General features: G+C 42.0%; 1 protein-coding gene across 10 annotated transcripts; it reads right to left on the bottom strand.

The window, feature by feature from the left end:
• Positions 1-1,430: 1,430 nt before the first annotated feature.
• On the bottom strand, positions 1,431-24,729 carry GIN1 (gypsy retrotransposon integrase 1). Of its 10 annotated transcripts, none has more exons than XM_074812856.1 (10): positions 24,624-24,721; positions 23,231-23,383; positions 20,212-20,295; positions 10,595-10,740; positions 9,519-9,712; positions 8,109-8,414; positions 7,251-7,439; positions 6,987-7,154; positions 6,230-6,518; positions 1,431-2,229 (listed from the first exon to the last, which is right to left on the bottom strand). In XM_074812856.1, exons 4-10 carry the CDS (start codon positions 10,731-10,733, stop codon positions 1,931-1,933), a joined length of 1,584 nt encoding a protein of 527 aa, XP_074668957.1. In that variant the 5' UTR covers positions 10,734-10,740; positions 20,212-20,295; positions 23,231-23,383; positions 24,624-24,721; the 3' UTR covers positions 1,431-1,930. The 10 variants fall into 10 exon arrangements, with proteins under 10 accessions (XP_074668957.1, XP_074668956.1, XP_074668960.1 ...); XM_074812855.1 differs by having other exon boundaries at positions 23,231-23,439; positions 24,624-24,718; XM_074812859.1 differs by having other exon boundaries at positions 23,231-23,378; positions 24,624-24,718.
• Positions 24,730-24,792: the final 63 nt, after the last annotated feature.

Raw genomic sequence — 24,792 nt, 5'->3', positions numbered from 1 at the left:
ACCATGACAAGAACCTTCAGTGCCGATGGCACACAGCACCCAAACAGATTAATTGTCTTTAACCAACTATTTCAGGGAAAAAATACTGTATGACCATAGTGGTTATAGCTGGGGGAAAAAAAATAAATCAAAGTAAGGCCACTGTTCACAATTACTTGTTATGTCATATTTACATATGGGGTTTTTTCCTGCTGTAACTAGTTCGACAGGATTTCCTAGCATTTTTTTTTAAAACAAGACAAAGCTATTTCACCAACCCTACTTTTACTTTCTTGACTGTACTAGACTGATGACTACAAAGGTCAGCTGTCCTCAGGGGACAGCACAGCTTGGGTGTAACAGCAGGCTAACAGAAAGATGGGTTTCTCAGCTTGTGTATGTTTGTCAATGCCAACACAAAGCTTGTCCCACTCCAAGTGCTCCTTGGAGCTGGCATAGAAGAAGAGCCTGTTAAGCTGGCATCCCCAACCACCTTCCAATACCCTCTTTCTGAAATAGTCTTGGTGGAGAAAAAGTACATATGTAGAACTGGATTTTCAGAAGACACAAAATACTTTTGACTATAAAGTATTTTTCATTCGAATTTTAAGATAGGATCCCATCACAATGATGTGCTCTCTTGTACATTATTGTATTGTACATTAGGTATGGTTTTCTGTATGTTACGTACCTAATCAACCTTGAGGACCATGTCTTGTTACCTAAGATTAACTGAAACTCTTAATAAATAGTACTTTCCTCCACCTGTGCTACAAGTCACACACCTTTCAGCAGCAGAGATAAGAGGGAACGCACATGGTTCAGAGAGCAAGATAAGCAAATCTTCCACAATATGAGATAGAAGATGCTGAATTTCTAAATTCAGTTTTCTTCCTCTTCATGTCAGTCCCCCATAAAAAGAATTGACTTGCACTCATCAGTTTTTCACATGAAATAGTTCCTGTTCAGCTGACTTTGAAACATAGTCTTCCAAGCAGAAAATCCAGACGACTAATAACTTATTCAAGGAATTCAGAGAATAAGTAATATCAGTGTTTCACCTTTCCTAGACTACTGTCCGTCTAAATCTCCAAACCTGTACTGGCTCTAGGAAGATGTAAACATAAGGGAAACCAGATGTTTGTGAAGAACACACAAATGAATGCTGAATGCTCTTAAGATTTTGACATGCCCGAGAAATTAAAATTGCTCATCCTAGCAGGGTTTTGATGAGTGGAGAGCAGCTGAAGTCCTTATTGTTTCGTGTGCAGAACATGGACTTGATTTTGGCAGCTTTGCCATTTTGTGAGATCACAGAGCTGTGGGTTAGACTAGAAATTAAAAGCTGTAAAAGTCAGAGTTTGCAGCTTACCAAAAGAACAGGAAACTATTGTGTAACAGGAAAAAGGAGGACATGAGCTTCTCTACTTGAAGGCAAAAATTACATCAAGTTGCTTAGATTATATTTATCCCACAGTATCTTTACACATTAGCAATGAGTCATCTAAGGATTAATGAAAAGGTCATTACAGTGACATGATGCATTGTGTCCTGAGAGGATAACAATAAGGTACGGCCACACTGCCATTCTACCAACAAAATCTGAAATTCAAATGCATGATAAGAACATGTGCTTTTACTAGGTCATGCCTGTACTTTTGGTCATCAAGTGAGTACTTCTCAACACCCACCTAAATTAACCACCGGACACCTATAATGTTCTTAAAGTCATACAGTAGTAGAATATGTGCTTTTACTGGGTTGTGCTTTTGTGTTTTTAGTAATAGAGCAAGGCCTTCCTAACATCCATACAAATTAACCAGTGGACATCTGTGATACTCATAAAGGAGTAAAGTGGATTTGCCTAAGGAATCTGGAGCTATTACATTTTTTTCAGTCTGCCACAGAAGTTCTAAACTGTTTGGCAATGAAATGTGACAAGAGACTATTCTTAAGTATCCTCTGTCTTAGTCTGAAGTGTCCAACAAGGTGAAGGCCATTGCTCCAGCTTTGCAGTGTTTGATTCAATGCAATGATCTTCTGTCAGCTCAGGCTGATGTTCATTAGCTGTTGATACTTGGTCTTCACAGGCTGCAGGTGGCATTTGTACAGCAGACATGACATCTCTGGTATAGGCATTTATTTCCCCTTCAACAACAGAGTCTTGTTGGCTTGGATTATAGGATCTTTCAGAGAAGCCAATGTAGTCATGGTCAACAACTACTGCACCTTGTAAAAAGTAGTGGTTGTCTGTAAAAGAAAAGCAGCCATTAAATTAGATCCGTCAAGCCATACTTAATATATTAGTGAGGTGCTAACTTACTTTTAAAAAAAATTTTGTAAGAGGATGTCCTGGTTCAGCTAGGATAGGGTTAGGTTTCCCCAGCAGTGGGGGGAAGCTCTAGCCGGGTTATTCAATACCATGCTGACGTCACCTCCTGGCGCCCAAGCCGGCAGCGTGGGAGAATCGGTGAGTGTGTGTGTTATGTGATCTCTCGGTTCTCACTGCTGTATTGGTAGATATCTTGCTCTGTTCATTGTTATTACTGTTACTGTTGTTGTTTGTTGTGTTGCTGTTGCACTGTTGTATTAAACCCCTCCTTATCTCAGCCCTGGGGCTTTGTATTTCACTCCCTTTGTGGGGGAGGGGCAGCAGCCGCGTGGTCTCAGACCCCGGCAGGGGCTAAACCACCACAGAGGACAAGAATGTTTGAGTGGCAGCAGTCTGATAATGTGCATTTCCTATTGCACTGAGCATCAATGTTTGGCTGCATCTCACTACATCCACAAAATAATGCTTGCAATGCTCCATATTAAGAGTCTTTCTTTGCTAGGTTAAGGACTAGCTTAACATCTGTCATAGTCACCTATTGAACTAATACCTTAAATGAATGGACATATGGATTCTTCCATTTTGTGCATGCACAGAGAGAAATGTGGCTACTCCAAGCTCCTGATGGGAAGTCTTAATGCAACACAACAGGCTTTTTTAAGAATTAAAAGAATAAATAAAACAGCTTTATAGAGTTTAAAGACAACAATGGTGATTGCTACTGTATAGTACTACTGAGCTTTTCTTCTATCCAATATATGGTTACAGTGTTCAACTTTTCCAAGTGAGTTCAAATAAAATTATAACAGCCTGATCAGACAAATTGAAAATGTAACTGTCATGTGTTAATCCTTCTGTTTTGGAAGATGAGGTTAGGCCTATCTTCTTGCTCACACAAGAACCCTAGTGTGAAATTAAGTATTCTGTTAAATCAGAAGAGCCATTAAACAGGTAAGTATCTCTATACAGGGGGCTTCAAATTCCTTTATGAGATGTAGGTCCAAAGAGGGACATCTGTGGGATCTACTGTGGAGATCTACTGAAACTACACTATTCTGGCCATATTTCTCAATAGATGTGTCCTAAATCTGCCTATTTGCATTCCTTGAAACATTTGAGCACTGGACCTAGGGGCATTCTCTTGAGTTTAATATTTAAACCAAACTACACTCAAACGAGGAAAACAAACGTTGCTTCAGACTCATAAATGTATGTATGCATGAGGTGTCCTGGAACCTCTGCCTCGCTGTAAAGATACTGTCCTGGTTTTGGCTGGGATAGAGTAAACTTTTTCTTCTTAGTAGCTAGAATAGTGCTATGTTTTGGATTCAGTATGGAATTTGGTATGAGAAAAACGCTGATAATACACCAATGTTTATGGTTGTTGCTAAGATATCAAGGACTCTCCAACTCCCCATGTCCTGTCCAGGTACAGGTGTACAAGAAGCTGGGAGGGGGCACAGCCAGAGCACCAGACCCAAACTAGCCAATGGAATATTCCATATCTTGTAATATCATGCTCAGTATACAAAGGAGGAACAGCTGGGAAGGAGAGGGCTCTCTCTCACTTCCAGGATTGCAATTGATGGATGTTGGTTTTTTGGGCTCACTAGCCAGGAACGGGCTAGGTATCAGTTGGCAGGTGGTGAGCAATCACATTGTGCATTACTCATTTGTACTTTCTATTATTGTTATTATTTTATTGCAATTACTAAACTGTTTTTTATCTCAACCCATGAGTCTCCCTTTATCCACCCAATTCTCTACCCCATTTCCTGGGTGGGGGGAGGGTGAGCGAGCAGCTGCATGGTGTTTGGCTGCTGGTCGAGTTCAAACCACGACGAATACCCAGGTACCAAGAAACCCAAGTACACACACAGACTGCAAATCTGTGATGCCTGTACCAACAGCTCTATTAATGCACTGACTCAGGTTTTATCTTTAGACTAAGAGCATTACAAAAGGTTATGAAAAACTACCTTGCTTCTGATTGCCCATTCTTACCTGCAAAAGATTTTCTCCTGACATGAAAAATAAACACTCCATTTTCAGGCTTTGCCTTTCCTCCTTAAAACTTCCAAACTCACACATCTAAAGTGTGATAGATACAAGATACACTTCAGATTTTTGGAGTAAGGTAAGTAAAACACTTAATAACACTTAGAAAGCTGGTAGGCAAAGGCCACAAATATCCTCACCTAAGATGTACTTTTTCCACATTTATTTCAGAGAACACTGCAAATGCTTTGTTCCCATCCAAGGTGATGCCACCAGTCTGGTGGGACAGCCACCAGACTTATACCACAGCAGTAGGAATAACAAGTTGCAGATAAAAAAAGTCTACCCCTGCTAATAAAGAGGAGTCTTTAGTTACAAAAATACACATGTTTCTTTATGGATGAAAAAGATGTCATTTACTATGTCATTCACTGCTCTTATCCAACTGAAATAATACTCTTTCTTGATTGCTGTTAGGCTGTTTGATAAAGGCTGGCAATTATTTTGGCAAAGTCTGGTTTACCTCTCTGCACAATATAAATTTTAAGATTTGTAACTATTCATAATAGATTGAGTTTTTTGACTGTGTCAGACAACTAATCTTTACTCACTTCCTGGGAAAGGGAAGAAACTATGTTTATGTACTTCTTCTGCAGTATTTAGTGGTAAACATATCAGGCTCTGATCCTACAAACTACATTTAACTATTTATACTGTAACACAATTTACCAAAGTCATTGTAATAGTTGGAGATTTTCTGTGTGCTTGAAATGCATGTGACTTCCTCCTTATGGATGAGCAAATTAATGAGGGACTGGAAGCCACAGAGTGATCACCCAACAGTAAAAGTAGTGTCCTGGAGACGTGATATGAAATCCGCATCTTGGTTATCAAATCTATAATTGACAACTGGCATAAATATCAGCTTTTCACATGGAATTTTACCATTAGTTTCAGCTTTAAGAGGTGATGAAAAAAATTACCATCTCAAAGTAGTTTATGCATTTTCAAGAACCAAAGCATAACCACACATGACAACAGGGTAGGAACTGTTCTACTTTTCAAGAATCCTGAACCAAAAAGCAGCTTGTTCTGTGACAGATCTTCTAAACACAGTATTCGTTTTCGTCAACATGCCTGCAGTGACTCAAAGCCGGCATCAACAGAAAAAAAACAGCTGCCACTGTTCGATTAACACCACAGAATTCCAAAAGGACACACTGAATGTGTAAGAGCAAGAGTAGCAGTTGATTACCCAAGTCTTTGGGAATTTCTAGCAGTCCTAACTGTAGAGCATAACAATTTTATTTGCTCTGGTAAGAGAAACACATTTAGTTCTTCAGTAGCACAATTTAAAATAAACTCTCCAAAAATTAGTTCTCTGATGTAGTCTTTCTATTTTAAGGCTTTAGAGGACACTCTTTCGTTGTTAAAAAAAGTCAAAACATGTGCCATTGGAACCAGTCAAAGCAAAAAAAAAGAAAAAATTAGGTTTCCCTTGCACAAGCAAAATAAATGTGAAAACTATCTACATCAAAACAGAAACAGTCAGAAAATGCTCTTCGAATACAGTTCAGTCTGATTATATTTCTAGCATGTTTTCACCAGTCAGCATGAATAGGGCCAAACTACATATTAGAAACAACTTTAATGGAAGCTATTTTTAAAGAGACTTTAAATGTGATTCATTAGCTCTGTTCAATGCTCTGCATAGGTTTGAAGACACTCACACTGTTCTCCTTACTGAAAACTTACATTATTACATTATTACTCAGTTTAAAATACACTGGTGAGCGAATGATACTTGTTCACTCTGATAACCTCATCTAACACCAAGACATGGCAGGAAAGTGAAAAAACACCCCACAAAACCCTGAAGTTTTATACATATATATATATATGTGAAATACACACACACACCTTTTTCACTGGACCCTCTTATATATGGCTTGAGGTGAGACATCTTGATGGGTCTTTTCAACCTGGATCCTGTGGCATCCCTTAATATTGCACAGCCATTATCCGTGATATAATCTATAATACAAGGACCAACCCACTCCGACTGGAAACGACCATCTTTCCACCAGTTTTTTCTTTGCCTGAGGACTTCATGACCAACTTTAAGTCGAAGGGTATTTGGTTGCTTTGGCTTCCTTTTGACAGAGATTTTGTTTCTGATTTTCTGTTCATCTGAAGTGTTTTTCTCCACCTGCAGAGAGATACATATGAATTACATTTTCTTTTTCCAAAAGTAATCATGCATTTTCACAACATTGGTTGATAAAGCAGAAGCATAACATTAAGTGGTTTCAGATGTGTGTAACCGATAACATGTAGGGCTGGAGAGTTCTGAGGAAATTGATTGTATCTTCATAAATCAATAGTCCTTATGCAGTGGTTTTCAGTTTCCGTAGATACGGAGCCCTGTAAGTCAGATATGAATCTCTTGGCAGCAGGTCTCTTAAGGTACGCCCTCCAAATACAGATGAGAATTGTTACACTGGAATCTAGGGATCACAGGCAAAGGGGGAAAAAAAAAAAAGGAACAAAAACAAACCCCAAAAAACCCAAAGCCCCACACTGCTTTAAAAGGTTAGTTAACTTTTACACTTCAAGCCTTTCCATCTTTTTTATCTTCAGTCTTCTTACTAGTAAAACTTTAATATAAAACATTTACCTGACAATCTGAGGTCTTCTCTTCTTCCAGTGCTTGACTGGCTTGTTTAGTTGCTTCAAATATTTTTGCAAACATACTGTACTCTCCTTCCACACATATATTCATTGGCTCAACAACATGTGGGTTACGATTAAACATTTGGAAATATGGGATGTTTTGATCTGGCTCCTATTTAAATGGGGAGCAAAAAGCAAGCAAATTTAGCATACAGCTTTGCAGATATTTTGCTGGACTTCAGCCAAAAGAGGAGAAACCTTCACATACCAAATTTGTCAAATTGAAAGCATAGGCAATAGCAGACAAATGTTCATCCCAATTATTTGGATGGTCGGTGCAGTATTTCTTAAGGAAAGCTTTGATTGTTTTGCATGTTCTTTCATTTATATCATCTGTCTGAGGATAAGACAATACAATTTGTTTCATTCCAAACAGTGCAAACAGTTCTTCATTTATCTTCAAAAGAAAAAGAAAACAATTACTGATGGTTTCCCTCTTCTGTATCACAGTTCAAGTAAGCAAACTCAGTTTTCCATCCCCTTTGTTGATATGATGGTGACTGAGCAAAAATCTTAAATACATATATATATTCCCACCAAACGGTCCAGGATTGAGAGTGAGAGCTAAGGGAATCAGTATGGCTTAGGAGCCAGTAATCAACAGTTTCTAAACACATTTTGCCACTAACTCAATTTGTCATTTCCTCTGTATTGTAGTCTCACGATTTCATCATCTCTGCGAGGATCAAAGTCTGAAAAATCACTGTAGGCCAATGTCAAAAATACCTTTAGCTATGTGCTACACTGGACAATATGGATGAATGAAATACAGCATGTTGGAGTGTGAAAGCTTGTGCCAGTTCAACTGAGTTGACAAAACTTGCACTATGACTGTCAGGAAAACATTTTTTCCATATTCAAAGACTAAAACCCTGGGAAACATTGCATAATGTCACAATTACAAGTAATTGGTTTGTCATTTTCTGTACATGCTTTTTTTTTTAATTAAAGAAAAAAGTATTTACAGTCTTTTTCAAGAATGATCTAAAATTCGTATTTAATACAAGCGAAAAATGTATTTTTTCTTGAAAAAGAAAAAAAATAAACCAGCCATATAAATACTTGCCTGGTAAACAAGCTCCTTCCCTTGATCAATAGGCATTTTTTGAGGTGGCCCATATAAAAAAGATACATTTATGATTGCCTTAGAAATTTCAGCTGCTGAAGTGTCACGCAGTGGCAGGATAACAGTCCATCTTGTAAACAAATCTGTCATTGTTATGATGTACTTGTGGCTTCTGTTGGTAACATTAAAAGGTCCCATTAGGTCTATAGTGACTGCTGTCCAGGGGTACTCTGCTTTGATAGGGTGTGTTTTGGGTTCTGTGGTGGTTGTATTCTTTGCCACTTGGCAACGCCGGCAAGCATACACCTAAAAACCAGAGAAAATGCTATCACTGCAAAAAATCAGGGGAAATGCTATCAATAAAAAGTTATGGTTTAAGACAATCAGCAGGATCATAAGTCTCCACTATTCCCCTGTAAGTTAGGTCAAACCAGGCAAAGCAAAACAAATTCATTTTATCATCTTTTGCATAATTCTTTACCCTTAGATTTTTCAGCCCCAGCATAAAACAAAACAAAACCAAACAACAGTGAAACCCAGGAGAAGTACATGTGCAGGAATTCATAGCTGAACTCTCCCCATTCTGAAAGCACTATGGTCTTTCAAGTCCACAGTATAAATTTTAATATCTATTACCATCTGTAAATACTGAAAGAAGTACGAAGCAGCTGGGATGGAAATAAAGTCCCAATCATTCCCCTTTTGGTTCTACTGTGTATGCTGTGGTGGAAAAACACTGGCAGTGTACATACTCTTCCATGCATAACATGGATCAGCTTTATCTACAAAACAAAGCCCCTTTGTCCGTCCCTTTGTCCAAGTCTGAACTGAAAGCAAAGACTCATGTTACAGTTGCACATAAAACCAGAGTATTCAGATGATGCAGCAAGTGACAGCAACAGGCATTTGGCCTTAAAGGACATTCACATACAGTTTCCTCAAGGATCACATTCTGCCTGGGGAACTTTCCCAAGCAGTGATTTGTTTAACTATATCCTGAACACACCTAATTGTAAGGCAGAGGCACCACATTCATATTGTTAACTGCCAGGAGCCTCTCTGGCCACATACCCTTTGAATGGTACACTGCACCCTAACAAAGATGTTAAAAGTCCTTGCAAGAGAAATATCTCTCAAAAACCAGATGTGCCCTTCATACTTAAAGACAATACGGTTCCCCACCACTCAGTAACATACTGACAGTAACAATATGCAAGTCACTTTGTCAGTAATAAGAAAAAAAAAAAAAAGAAAATACTATGCTTTGCGAAGATCATTTACAATTTGATTGTAAGCTTACGTTTCCTCATCATGAAACGGTATGGGTACTTGCTGTATCAAAGCCATATGATTACAAAACATTTACAACAGGTTACATTAAAAAAATATCCTGTAGCTATGAGACCATACCCACTGCTTGACATCATTTGTTACAGAAGTCCAGTAGTAATTAGATTCCACTAAAGTCAGTGTCCTTGATATGCCATGATGAGTACCAGCAGCATTTTTGTGGCATTTCTCAAGCACATTTTTCTTCTCTTCATCTGAAACAATTACCAGGCGCATTTGTTTTCTGTCTTTTCCAACATAGAACAATTTATTTTCTGAAAGAAGAAAAGTACCAGCAATTTATATGCAATGCTTTATCTTTTGCTTAGTTTATTAAACTACTGGGCATGATTCAGTATAGAATTTATTAAATCAACTTCAATTCACTTCTGTGTAAATGTAGCTTTTTGTTTATAAACACTTCAATTATTTCCTCCAAAGAACCAATTGTTCACTTAATCTGGCCATGAGGCATTACAAGGGCAAGTCGGAATGCAAACAACATTCCCACAGGAAGCCTGACTGAAACACAAGCTAATGCTGGGGATTGGAAGGGGAGGTAGAACATGTTATGAGACTTACTGTTTTCTTGCCAGCAACCTGACATTGCTATTTGCAGCTTTAACTCCTTCCTGCCTTCTCTCTACATAGATTCAGCACATTTGATGGGATTGAGAGAGTACAGCAGACTACAAAGGCTCATATACCTCCTTGCAGGGATGCAATAAAGCTGGGAAAGGCTGAGAGGCTCTAAGGTGGCAGATGGCAAAGCCATTCTTGCGCTTCTGCCCAGTCACATACAGCATCCTCCAGACCAGACCAAACATTCATTGTCTACAGCTGCAGAACTGGACTTCTCTTTCTGTAGTCCTTTGAATTATGGATTGCAATAGCTACATATTTTCACAGTATCTAGAATGAGGGTTGGCTTTTACATAGGTATATAAATCCCTCCTGGAAATGACTAAAGCAGACTGAGTTCCCATTTCTGTAAACATCCTGTTATATATTAACAAGGGTTAAGGGGAGTGTTTGTTTTATAGAGGATATATATTAAAGTCACATGATACTACAGAGCAAAATCCCACTTTTTCTTTGTATCAGCAAACCTTCACCTAAAAATCTATTTTCAGAGCAGTCTGAGAGAATATCTTTACCTTTGAAAACAAATTTTTTGGCTGCTCTCCTGATTCCACTTCTTTCACCTGATAACGTTGTGGGATGATACTCCCCTGTTCGTTTGTAGTACGCAATCTGTTTCAGATGGAGTCCACCATTTTTTCCACTACGGACCATTGCTAACCTGACAAAATGCACAGTATTTGTTAGATGGAGCAACTGTCAGAGGCACACATCTTCAGTTTTTACTATTTTTTTTGTAGTTCAGAGGTATCCTGATAATGTAGCATCTAAGAGGATGCTACACCACCCACTGCACTGCTCTTGATATCCCCATGCTATCAACTTGAGCAATAAGGAACACCGCTTGACACACTGTTCTGTTCTAAGCAAAGTTGTTTTTGTCAACCTGTATTTTAAAACTTCCAAACAATGGGGACTTCCACTATATTCATTGGCCAGGGTGCATGAAAATGAGACCACAGAGAAAGAAATTGTTCTGCTGATTCTTAAACATTTGCATAGCTTTCAAATGCAGGCATGTTAGAGATCAGATTTGTTCAAAGAACGACCCTAGTTGGAAAAAAACACATAAGTCAAACAGGAAAAAACAACTCCCCAGACAGAAACTGACAGAAATTTATTTTGTTCATTAATTCATCTGACAATTAGATCCTGAAGTCCCAAACCAGACTCCGCGTGCATGGTAACAGCTCATTCTCTGACAAGGGCTGACTCCCCTGATCACATTAATAAACTGAAATGTCATTAGTAAAATGCAGCATTGGTACAGGAAAAGTTTGGGTCTAGCAAAAATAGCATTAAAATAATTAGCAATTAATGTCAAGCAGAAATATTCACAGGCAAAAAAATGCTGGCTCTATGTGATTTCAGTTGATTTGGTTTTTTTTCCAAACCTGCTCTGGCAACGATGAAGATGTAGATGGAATGACAGTTTGATCCTGCTCTAATTGATGTCTACAAGAGCAGAATCAGGCTTGGGATCTGCCATGTCATAATTTCTTAATGAATGCTGGTTATCCACAGCATTAAGCAAATTTCTTCCTTATCCTGCCAGTGTCCCAAAACTTGATAATATGACAACACACAGCCTGCTAAAAAGAGTAATTGGTGTGTGTGTGCCCTATCTGCTAAATGGCATATAATTATGGGGAAGTGAGAGTATGCAGTCACTGTGGAATCTATGTTAGCTCCTTATAAGGTGATGCTCTTTGAAAGCCAGTCAGGATGTTTATTTTTGAATTTATAGACTCTCACCTACCTTTACTATACTGGGGGTGGGAAGGAGGTAGATCTCTAAAGAGTGATTATGCTGAATTTTCTTGGACTGAGCAGCCATCGAGTCTCAAAGGAAAAGGCACAAATAACTAAAGAGACCATTTTATACCTAGGATTTGAAATTTACTAAGGACACCGAAGTTTGAGCCAAGAAAGAAAGCAAGCTATCTGTAAGCTTCCTGAACCTGGAGCTCCAGATGAGCTGCGTGCCTTTCTGGGAACGGTCAGATGGTGATGCCTTTGGATTACTAATTATGGACTATTAGTAAAATCACTCTATCAACTGCTGAAAACTGCTGAGAAGAATGTTCTACAATGGGATAATGTGAGTAAGGCCACACTCAAGAGACTCAAGGCATCTTTAATGAGAGCTCCAGCTTTGAGTTTACCTGACCCAACTAAGGTTTCTGAACTGTTAACACACAAGAGGCAACAAGTAGCCCTTGAAGTTCTGAACCAATTTTTAGGACCTGAACAGAGAGCTGTTGCTTATTTTTCTAACAGCTAGACACCACTAGCTAAGGATGGCCAGGATGTCTAAGAGCAGTAGCTGCAACTGTGATATTGATTACTGAGGCCCAGAAATTGACTTTGGGTTAGAAAGTGACTTTGTATGCTCCTGTCCTGGTTTTGGCCAGGATAGCACTAACTTTCCTTGGGCTAAGAGGAAGCACAACTAGAGGGCCAGGCAGATCGATCACTGGAATATTTCATATCATGTGACATCATACTCAGTATATAAGGGGATGCGTGCTCTCTCATTTTTGTTTGTGGTTTCAGTTTACCAGTCAGTTGCAGGATTTCTGGTGCAGTCAGGATCGATGCTGGGGTTGGGCTGCGTACCGGTCACTGGTCAGTGAGCCACTGCTATATTTTACCCGGTTTGGACTTACTATTGTTACTGTTGTTTTCTTACTACCACTAATTTATTTTTTTTTAATTCAACCTATGAATTTCTTTTTTTTTTTCTGTCCGTCCCTTATTTCACCAGGGAGGAGGAGAGGGTGGGTGGGAAGTAAAGGACTGGCCATGTGGCGATTGGCTACCGACTGAGTTCAAACCTCCACAGTCTTTTGGCAGCCAACCTGGGGTCAGCAGTTTGAGATAACAGATCGGGTCATAATGTTTATTGCTTGGCTCTTTAAAATTTTATCACCTCACTTGCCATATGTATTCCCCATGCTGTTGTTCACCTTCCGTGAGAGTTTGGTTAAGATTTTGTTTTTGCTGTACTATGTAATGCTGATCTATGAGAAGATGCAGTCATATCCATCCTGGGGCTATTTACAACTGTATTTGAGAAATTCAGGAATTTCAAATATCCTTGGAATGTTGACATTAAAATGATAACATCTTACTGCTAGGAGCTAGTCTATTCCTGAATGTGGTTCAGGTTTTGTTTATGGTTAAGCAACTACCTAACAGTATCACTTCGAAACCTACCCCAAGGCTGGAGAATTATGAGTGACTGGGGGTATGGAGTAGAATGGGCAAGTACCTAGAACAGTGGGCACCTTCGGTGTATTGGAACTCCACTCCTGCACAGGTGCAGAATCCTGAACAACTAGTGGAATATTTGGAAAAAGTATGTTGTCACCCAGAGGTGTGCCTTCCAGAGAGGCACAGATCACTGCAACATGCTTACCGAGTGCTATTAAACTCTGTTCAGCACCCTCAAGAGGAAGAGAAGGGCTCTGCACCTGGTAACAAAGCAACAGAAACTGCAGCCACTACAAGCCCGAGGACGGGCGCTGCAGCTGAACCAGAGAACCAACCCATGACGATGTCAGTTGCTCCCATACAGAAGAAGAAATACACAAGAAAATCCCCTCACAGTGTACAAGTGATGATGAACCAGGCCCATCACGAGAACAGGAGGAGGAGTCAGAGACAGTGATAGTCACCCAATCCTTATGCCTGAGCGAGATGCAAGATGTAAGAAAAGATTTCAGCCACCATCCAGGTGAGCAACTCGTTACCTGGCTGCTCTGGTGCTGAGATAGTGAGGCCAGTGGCATGGAAATAGAGAGCAGGGAGGCCAGGCAGCTGGGATCCCTGTCTAGGGAAGGGGGCATTGACAAAGCCATTGGAAAGGAAACACAAAAATCTTAGCCTCTGGAGGTGATTTCTGTCAGGTGTGAGAGAGAGGTATCCCTTCAAGGAAGATGTTGTATGTCATCCAAGTAAGTGGACCACTATGGAGAGAGGCATTCAATACTTGAGGGAGCTAGCTGTGCGGGAGAGAGTTTACTATGACCCAGATAATGCACAGCTACCCACAGATCCAGATGAGGTCCAATGCACCGGGCCCATGTGGAGGAAGTTTGTACGGAGCACACCCTCATCATATGCCAATGAATTAGCAGTAATGGACTGGAGAAACGAAGAGTGACCAACAGTGGATGAACTGGCTCACTGACTATGACAATATGAAGGAAGTCTCTCTTTCCCCCTCCTCGCAGCTGTGGAGAAACTACCTCAAGGTTTCCAGCAATTTGAAGAGGACATTTCCTACTCCCCCACCTACACGGACCAGAATCTCGGCTATCAGGAGCAGACGTTTCTCTACTCGAGAGAACCGGTACACACCACGGGGGAAGCTGTGGCATTGCCTGTGTGACTATGGAGAAGACATGAAGAAATGGGATGGAAAACCTACCTACCTCCTAGAAGAGCGGGTATGCGAGCTGGCAGGAAGAACAAGTACACAACGTGGTTCTTTTAGGAGAAATGCTGCTCTGGTTTGCAGTAATCAAGTGCCCAAACAGAGCAGAAACATCGACTTTGCTCACAATCCTATGAGAAGAACTTCTGACTTGTATTCACAAGAAGTGAGTGATCAAGATGAGGCTGAAACCCATGCACACCACACTAACCCAGTTGTCGTTAACGGGTATTATGATCAACATTAGAGGGGCCCAGACTCCAGCCAGGCAGAGGACAGGGACAACCAAGTTTACTGGACTGTGTGGATTTGATGGCCTGGCACATCTGACCCCCAGCAGTATAAGGCTCTAGTGGACACTGGTGCTCAAGGCACCCTAATGCCATCCAATTTTAAAGGGGCAGAACCCATTTGTATTTCAGGAGTGACAGGAGAGTCTCAACAGTTGACTGTATTGGAGACCAAGGTGAGCCTCCAATAGAGTGGAAAAGAGTGCAAAAACACCCCATTGTGACTGGCCCAGACGCTCCATGTATTCTTGGTATAGATTATCTCAGAAGAGGGTATTTTAAGGACCCAAAAGGGTATCGGTGGGCTTTTGGTATAGCTGCCTTGGAAACAGAAGGAATTAAACAGCTGTCTGTGTTACCTGGTCTCTCAGAGGATCCTTCTGTTGTGGGGTTGCTGAGGGTCGAAGAACAACGGGTGCCAGCTGCCACCACAACTGTGCACCGACAGCAATACCACAGCAGTCGAGGCTCTGTAATCCCTATCCATAAACTGATTCATCAGCTAGAGAGCCAAGGAGTCATCAGCAAAGCTCTCCCTTTAACAGCCCCATATGGTCAGTGTGAAAGTCTAATGGAGAGTGGAGATTGACAGTGGACTATCGTGGCCTGAATGAAGTCACGCCACCGCTGAGTGCTGCTGTGCCAGACATGTTAGAACTTCAGTATGAACTAGAGTCGAAGGTGGCCAAGTGGTACGCCATGATTGATATTGCCAACGCATTTTTCTCCATCCTTCTCTCTGGCAGCAGAATGCAGACCACAGTTTGGTTTTACCTGGAGGGATGTCCAGTACACCTGGAATCGACTGCCCCAGGGGTGGAAACACAGCCCCACCATTTGCCATGGACTGATCCAGGCTGCACTGGAACGGTGTGAAGCCCCAGAACACTTATGGTACATTGATGACATCATTTTGTGGGGTAATACTGCAGAAGAAGTTTTTGAGAAAGGGGAGAAAATCCAAATCCTTCTGAGAGCTGGTTTTGCCATAAGGCATGGTAAGGTCAAGGGACCTGCACAAGAGATTCAGTTTTAGGAGTAAAATGGCAAGATGGACATCGTCAGATTCCAGTGGAGGTGATTAATAAAATAACAGCTATGTCCCCACTGACTAACAGAAAGGAAACGCAAGCTTTCTTGGGTGTTGTGGGTTTCGTGAAACTGCAAATTCCAAATCACAGTCAGATTGTAAGCCCTCTCTGTTAGGTGACCCAGAAAAAGAATGATTTTATATGGGGCCCAGAACAACAACAAGCTTTTGAACAAATTAAACAAGAAATCGTTCATGCAGTAGCCCTCGTACCAGTTCGGACAGGGCAAGATGTTAAAAATGTGCTCTACACTGCAGCCGGGAAGAATGGCCCTACCTGGAGTCTCCGGCAGAGAGCTCCTGGGGAGACTCGGGGTCGACCCCTGGGGTTTTGGAGTCGGGGATACAGAGGATCAGAAGACCACTATACTCCAATCGGAAAGGAGATACTGGCAGCATATGAAGGGGTCCGAGTTGCTTCAGAGGTGATTGGGACTGAAGCACAGCTCCCTGACTGCCAGTGCTGGGCCGAATGTTCAAAGGGAGTGTCCCCTCTACAAACCATGCAAATGATGTCACATCGAGTAAATGGGTCGCACTAATCACACAACAGGCTCAGATAGGGAGCCCCAGCTGTCCAGGAATATTGGAAGTGATCACAAATTGGCCAGAAAGCAAAGATTTTGGAATGACGCCAAACATGTGCGAAAAGCCCACCATATAATAAAGTACTGGATAATGAGAAGGGATATGCCCTGTTTACCAACAGGTCCTGTTGCATTGTGGGAAACCACCAAAGGTGGAAAGCAGCTGTGTGGAGCCCCACACAGCTGAAGCTGCTGAAGGAGAAGGTGGATAGATTCAGTTCTCAGAGGTGAAAGCCATCCAGCTGGCCTTGGATATCGCTGGGCGAGAAAAGTGGCCAGTGCTCTACCTCTATACTGACTCATGGATGGTGGCAAATGCACTGTGGGGGGTGGTTACAGCAGTGGCAATGGAGCAACTGGCAGCGCAGAGGCAAACCCATCTGGGCTGCTGAATTATGGCAAGATATTGCTGCTTGGGGAGAGAATCTGGTTGTGAAAGTACACCATGTAGACGCTCATGTACCCAAGAGCCGGGCCACTGAAGAACATCAGAACAACCAACAGGTTGCCAAGATTAAGGTGTCTCAAGCAGACCTGGACTGGCAACATAAGGGTGAACAATTTATGGCTCACTGGGCCCATGACTCCTCAGGCCATCAGGGAAGAGATGCAACATATAGATGGGCTTGTGATCGAGGGGTGGACTTAACCACAGATGCTATTGCACAGGTAATCCATGAATGTGAGACGTGCTACAATCAAGCAAGCCAAATGGTTAAAGCCCATCTGGTATGGAGGACGATGGTCAAAATATAAATATGGGGAGGCCTGGCAGATTGATTACATCACATTCCCGCAAACTTGGCATGGCAAACACTATGTGCTTACAACGGTGGAAGCAGCCACCAGTTGGTTACAAACTTGTGCCTTGCCCCATGCCTCTGCCTGAAACACCATTTTAGGCCTTGAGGAGAAAGTCTTGTGGCGGCATGGCACGCCAGAAAGAATTGAGTCAGATAATGGGATACATTTCCAAAACAACCTCATAGACTCCTGGGCCAAAGAACATGGCATTGAGTGGATATATCACATTCCCTATCATGCACCAGCCTCTGGGAAAATGAAGCGATACAATGGATTGCTGAAAACTACACTGAGAGCAATGGGTGGTGGAACTTTCAAACATTGAGACGTGCATTTAGCAAAAGCAACCCAGTTAGTCAATACGAGAGGATCTGCCAAGCAAGCTGGCCCTGCTCAATCAAACCTCCTACATACCATGGATAGGGATAAAGCCCCAGTAGTGCGCATTAGGAATATACTGGGGAAGACCGTCTGGGTTACTCCTGCATTGGGTAAAGGTAAACCCATGCATGGGATTACTTTTGCCCAAGGACCTGGGTGCACTTGGTGGGTAATGCAGAAGGACGGAGAAGTCCGATGTGTGCCTCAGGGAGATTTGATTTTAGGTGAGAATAGCCAATGAACCAAACTGTCAAATAACCCTGTTATTGCAATTGGTGCCCCGCAACATCCTCCTGCCACATCCAAAGCCTCCTGCTCCACCGACTGAGCCAACTCCACCTCATTCCTCCAGCCTTAGAGACTGCCATGACAGATGGACCCCAAAGTTATGGCCTAAATGAACTCAGCAAATATTGTGGAAGCATGGTCCATAGACTAAGGGAATAATATCTGTGAGACCTAGGGAAAAAAGGGGTGGTGATTCCTTGGGATGTATTTGGAACCTGAGCATAATGTCAATGGTATGGAATAAGGGGTGGAGACTGTCCTGGTTTTGGCCAGGATGGAGTTAACGTTCCCTGAGTTGAGAGGGAGCACAGCTAGAGGGCCAGGTCCCGATCAGTCATTGGAATATTCCATATCATGTGACATCATGTTCAGTATATAAGGGGACATGTGCTCTCTCATTTTCAATTTCAGTTTTCCAGTCAGCAGCGGGATTTCTGGTGCAGTTCGCTGCTTGGGGCGGGCTATGTACCAGTTGTCAATTGGTGAGCCACTGCTGTATTTTACTTGGTTTGGACTTACTATTGTTTTCTTACTACCACTAAATTTTTAATTCAACCTACATTTTTTTTTTTTTGGTCCCTATCCTGTTTCACCCACAGGGGAGCAGGGTGGAGGGAAGTGAAAGAAAGGCCACGTGGTGACTGGCTACTGGCTGAGTTCAAACCTTGACAGCTCCTCATTCAGTACTGGCAGTACTGGAATAAAAGAGGGGAACATTGTCTATCTCTGATCTGAATGTTGAAGCATCAGATTGCCTTATTAGAACAGGATGATGTGAACTTGAAAACAACTGCCATTGTTAATCCAGCTATATTTTTATCCTCTTCAACTCCAGACGGCATTCCTAAACATGACTGTCTGCAAACCATCGATGAAGTCTGTTCCAGCCAGAAGATTTAAAAGAACAACCACTTTTGGATGCAAACTAGGACTTACATAGTGATGGAAGCACTTTCATACAGGATGGAATGAGGAAAAAGGGATACACCATGGTTACAACAGACACTATTATAGACGCACAGGTGCTGCCCTCAAATGTCTCTGCACAGAAGGCTGAGCTTATAGCCTTGACCAGAGCATTGGAATTAAGTCAAGGAAAGAAAGTAAATGTGTGGGCAGACTCAACAGTATGCTTTTAGCATGATACAAGCTCATGGGGCTATTTGGAAAGGAAGAGGACTTTGACCTCCCAAGGAAGCAAAATAAAACATGCAAGACAACTTCTGAAATTATTGGAAGCCATCAGCTACCTGCGCAAGTGGCAGTTATGCACTGTAAAGCTCATCAGAAAGGAGATAATAATGCTGCCGTGCGAGGAAATCAATTAGCTGACAAAGTAGCAAACAATGCAGCCAAAGCAAAAATTCCATCTTATATTCCTGAAAAAATACCAAGGATATTGCACCAAACCCTGCGTTATGAAGAACATGATAGAAAATTTATTAGTGATTTGGGGGCAAAGGAACAGAAAGACGGCTGGGCAGTAACCCCTCAAAGGCAAATAATACTCACCCCTAGTCTACTGAGAGAGGTGGCTGCAGAAGACCACGAAGCCACTCATTGGGAACAGAAAGACTGATCATCCTGGTTTTGGCCAGGACAGAGTTAACTTTCCATGGGCTGAGAGGGAGCACAGCTGGAGGGCTGAGTCCCGACTGATCAGGGGTGCTCTCTCAGGGGGTTGTTTTCAGTTTCCAGATCAGCTGGGCAGGATTCCCTGGTGGGTCAAGATCACTGCTGGGGATGGGCTCTGTAGCCACTCTGTGAGCCACTACTGCATTTTACCCCTTTTGGACTACTATCATTACTGTTGTTCTTCTGCTAAGTAAATTTTTGTTATTTAACTTACTTTTTTTTTTTTTTTTTGGTCCCTCCCCTATTTCACAGGGTGGGGGGGAGGAGTAAACAACTGGCCACATGGCCATTTGCTACCAGCTGAGTTCAAACCACAACACTAATTAAACATTTAAGGAAGACCTTACTTAGCAGATACATGGCAGAGACTGTAAAATCAGTAGTTGAAAAATGTGAGATCTGTCAAGCAAATAATCCTAACACAGGTAAGAGTAATTGTAGAGATAACAAAACCAGGAATAACCCCGGGGGAATATTGGTAAATAGACTTTACTGAACTACCAGGGACAGAAGGTTATAAATATCTCCTAGTCTTGGTGGACACAACTAGTGGATGGCCAGAGGCCTACCCCTGTGGCACGTGAGGTATTAAAACAAATGCTAAACCAAATATTACCGTGGTTCAGTGTACCAGCAGGTATGTCTTCAGATACGAGTCCCCATTTTGTTGCAGAAGTGGTTAAAAAAGGTGGGAGAATATCTAGGAGTGAGTTAAAGACAATAGTGAGTATGTCAGCAACATTAGAAATTACTACAAACAAAACCTCAGATGCAATACAAGCTTTGAAAACAGAAGTCTCTAGTCTGTCTCAAGTAGTCTTGCAAAACAGAATAGCTTTAGATATGCTATTAGCCTCCCAAAGCGGAGTGTGCACCGATGTAAATACTAGCTGTTGCATGTACGTTGACCAACCAGGTAGAATAAAGACTGATCTGACCAAAATTTGGCAACAAATGAAAATCCCACATCAGATTACCAGACACATCATGGGGTTTTGAGGAATTATAGCATAAATTCACCTCTTAGTTACCATATTGAACATGGTTGAAAAATTTGTTTATAATTATCATAGTGATGATCCATTGATGTGTTTTAGTGTGTACCATGATTTAATGTAACTCTTGTTAGGATTAAACATGGAAATTGATATGGAATGAGACTTACAGGATATTACATTATCCTGTCTCAAAGTGGGGGAAAGTCTCAAAGGGGGGGAAATGTAAGTCAAAACATCTTGCTAACACTTTTGTCTTGCTTTTTCTTCTTGCTAAACATTTTTTTACTAATAATAAAGTAGGTCAATGTCAATGTAGTTTCTGGTATGTCCAGACATAGCTGAAGGTTGGTGTTTTTGTGAAGAAAGGGGGTTGAAGATAAGACAGTAATAAATAAGACAGTCAGGACCTATTCTTGAAGATAACAGGAACAAGGATGGGACAATTAAAAAAAGCAGCTCAAGATACAACACAGGTGCACAACACCTCCTAAACAGATCTTTGTGAGCATGCGTGAGCACTGAGGTCAACCAGCAGACATGGTGAGAAAGACTACCAACGACCACCAGGGACCCCTCAAGACCACCACCCAGCAAGAAAGCACATGCGTAATTAGGATGCAGATATTTTAATTAGTTCCAGGAAGTCTAATGCATATGTAACTCCTTTATTGGAAAAGTTATGAATATGTATAGTCTCACTGTATATTAGCTGCCACTTATAGATCTGGGGTGCACTCACTTTTTGCAAAGCTATTCACCTGTGTGCCCAGTGCTGCAATAAATAATGCCTGCTTTCTAAAACTACAAAACGAGTCTTAGAGTGCCTCTACCAGCTTTTATGGTAACAATTATGCCTGCTTTTATTTACTCCATTCCTCACAGAAAATAAAATGCTGTATGTTATTTATAGAACATCATATTCTACATAGAGAGCTGGGCTAAACATTGCTGTGTTATCAGTGTCAAACGCATGCCAGGAACTTCACATTCAAACAGTAACAAGACCTTTGCCCCGCTGAATACTTCATTTTGCACAACCTAGAGCTGGCTATCAAAAACAGCCAAGTCTCTTGTCATACAACATTACTGTTATAAATTAAAATTCACGTACCTGAGAGAACTAGCATAGATAAACTTTTTACCACTACAAACCTGTCTGTGAGGAAAGAGGGTGTTTCAGGAGTGGAGCAAGAACAGAGTAGTTTCTAGAATCTTGGCTGGCACAGCAGTTTCTGGTAAATTTACATCTGATAGCACAAGCCAAAGCAACCCACTGAGTGGGTAAATTGGATAACAGCAGAAAGGAAGGTGAGGCTACCATAATAAAATTTGTGTTTCTGTTTTAAAGAAGTTGATTAACTAGCATTTCTGACAGTAAAAGAGTACTGGTGAAAAGCTATTAAAATATCCTATCCTCCAGGAGCATGCATTCAAGCTTCACTCAGGGCTCTCCTGAAGGCCAGTCCTGCAGTTACCCAAGCATGACTGGAAGTCAAAACTAGCCAGCTACGATTTATCCCTTAACCACTGGGATGATGGACCATTTTGGCTTGACACACTTTCACACATGGCAAGAAAAGATGTTCCAGAACAATCTTTAATCTTCCAGTACTCTTTGCATGTTAAAACTCTTGTCCGAAACAGTGATTATTCTCCATACAGTAAATGGTTACTTATTCTACCAAAATGAAGTTGCACAGCAATAAGAAACCTGTGTAGGACCACAGCTCATACTTCAGCTAAACAGAAATTCTATCCTCATTCCTACAATGGCAGTTTCTACTATAAAAGTTTTAAGAGTGTACACAAACCAATGAAGAAAGAATCCATTACGTAGTATCCATATACATTTAATGTATTTAGTAGGATCCTGATCTGTTAGGTAATTCAAATAGTCTGCTGGATTGCTGCCTAAGAATGCCCAAAATTAAGTGAGCTTCCTTCCTGGATATTTAGTTCCCTATGTCCCTACTTGTTTTTCCCACAATACCTAATTTACTTTATTTGGCCCAATCTTAAAAAAAACCCTCAAAATAAAAAATTATAAAATCCTCTGGTTTTGTTATTTAGAATAAACCATATTACTTCAGATAATTTACATGCTTTCTCTAACAATACTGATAATGTATCTAGTAGTCTGTAAAAATCAAAGACTTTTACAATCAGTAACCAATTCTTAATACCTTGGAAGCTGGAAAGAATGCACTGCTTTACAGTCAAGGAAAGTATTTCGGCAAAGAGAACGGAACTTCCATATAACCAGGGCTCTTTTTGCTTTAGTGTTAGCCAAGAGTCATACTGAAACAAAGAGCTTCACTCAACAGTCAGAATTAAGTGTAACTGTTCAGCAGTTATTCTTTATTCACAGCGCTGGGCAGCACTGGGGATCGCTCCACCACAAGTGCCACGCTTACTAACAAAACACTCTGACTAATATACACAAAAAGCATACATATGCATTAGATTTCTTAGAAAAGGCAGTCTTATGCTACCATTAGAATTCATTTACATAGTCTGAGCATGCGTAGTAAAAATAGTGAGGGTCTTCTCCCCTCCTAAGGGGTCCCCACAGCCTTTTGCACACTGTCCATTAGTGAACTTTAGGTCTTTAGTGTCCATATATGGTCAGAGAGTTACTTCATCCGTCCTTCAGCTCCTGTTTGTTCCTCCAGCTTCCAGTCACTTATCTTGATACTGGCATCTTCTTAGGCACTTGTTTTCTTTAGGTGTCTGCTATTAGGGATGTACTCAGGGAGTTTTTCAGACTGTCCAAGGTCTGTCTTATCTTTACTAGGCAAGGAGTTAAAGGTTTTAAAACATCTTATAAGTGGGTAACTGGGTAACGACTGCAGAGGGTAGTTAGGAAAAAGTATAAATGAAATTATATACATTACAGTAAAATACAGGAAAAACAAAGGAAAAATAAAAGCTAGTAAAACACAAGTGATGTCTAACGTTAAAACTAAGTGTCCTACTTCACAGATCCCTGTACATTAGCAATTTCAAGTATACTGGTAGCAACTTCCCTTTAATACCTACTAATACTTAAAACTATTTCACTTTTTAATGCCCATTTTTCCCCCCCACACAATCACAATTCTAACTGAAAAACATTTTCTAGTCCAGCTTTTGAGTACTTCCCCTATCTATATCTGCACTTCCTACCAGAAAGAACTCCCATGGAGCACTGAATACATCTTTTCTAACCAAAGTGCTTATAGGAGCCTGGAAAAAAGACGGATACACTCGCCTATCCCTCCCCAGCTTTTGCAAGCCTAAGCCATTTTTGTCAGAGACTATTGCCATTTCAGAACACCCTCATTTCTTAGGTATCTCTACCTTCAAGCCTGACACCCCCTAACATGCTGTTAGCACCGTTAGACCACACAGAGGCCTGTTATGATGAAAGCTGCACTGCAGATGACCACAGTGCCGCCTTGGAGGCACAGGCAAGTAAATTAAGCCACTGCCCTAACCCCTGGCTACCGCCTCACAAATACCCCTTTATTGTTTACTGCGAGCACTACACAAGGACAGAAGAGAAAAGCAGGCATTGTTCCTGCAGGACAGGCAGAGGGCCAGGGCAGGGGCCAGCAGAGCTGAGAGAGTAGGTACGCTAAGCCAAGGGCTTATCACCCAGGTTAGCGTCAGCCGTACCCCCCAGAAGCGTTTCTTCCAGGGAACGAGTCTCGTCCGCCCTCAGCATCCTCCGGTGCGGCCACGCCACACCGCCAAGGCCGCGCCCCAGCCCTGTTCCCGCCTGCCGTCAAGACTAAGGCGCCGCAACCGAGCGGCCGCCCGCAGCAGCCCTGCCCGCGCAGTGCACGCTGGGAGCAGTAGTCCCGAGCCGCCGCTCTCCGGCGCGCCGGTCCGCGCGGCAAGCCTCGCGCATGCACGAAGCGACGCGGACGCGATCTTTTTCGTCCCCCCCCCTTCCCCGCCGCCGATCCCCACCCCCTCCTCTCGGCTCCCCGGCGAGGCTGTTGGCACGTCGGGCGCTGCGGAGAGCCGCCGGGCCCTGGGCACGCACCTGCTCCAGCAGAGGTATCGGCATGGCCTGTCCCAGGGGCCGCGGACCGCTAACCTGACCTTCTCCCGGCCAGTTAAGCACAATGACGGCCCTGGCGCCCCGAGACTTATATGGCGCCCCCGGAAGTGGCGGGAGGGTGGGGGCGGGCCGGCCGCCGCGGAGGGGGCGG

This window comes from Strix aluco, chromosome Z (genome assembly GCF_031877795.1).
Source record: "Strix aluco isolate bStrAlu1 chromosome Z, bStrAlu1.hap1, whole genome shotgun sequence".
In the NCBI taxonomy this organism is placed as follows: domain Eukaryota; kingdom Metazoa; phylum Chordata; class Aves; order Strigiformes; family Strigidae; genus Strix; species Strix aluco.
The sequence above is the reverse complement of the archived record's forward strand: the minus strand, read 5'-3'. Positions and strand labels throughout refer to the sequence as shown.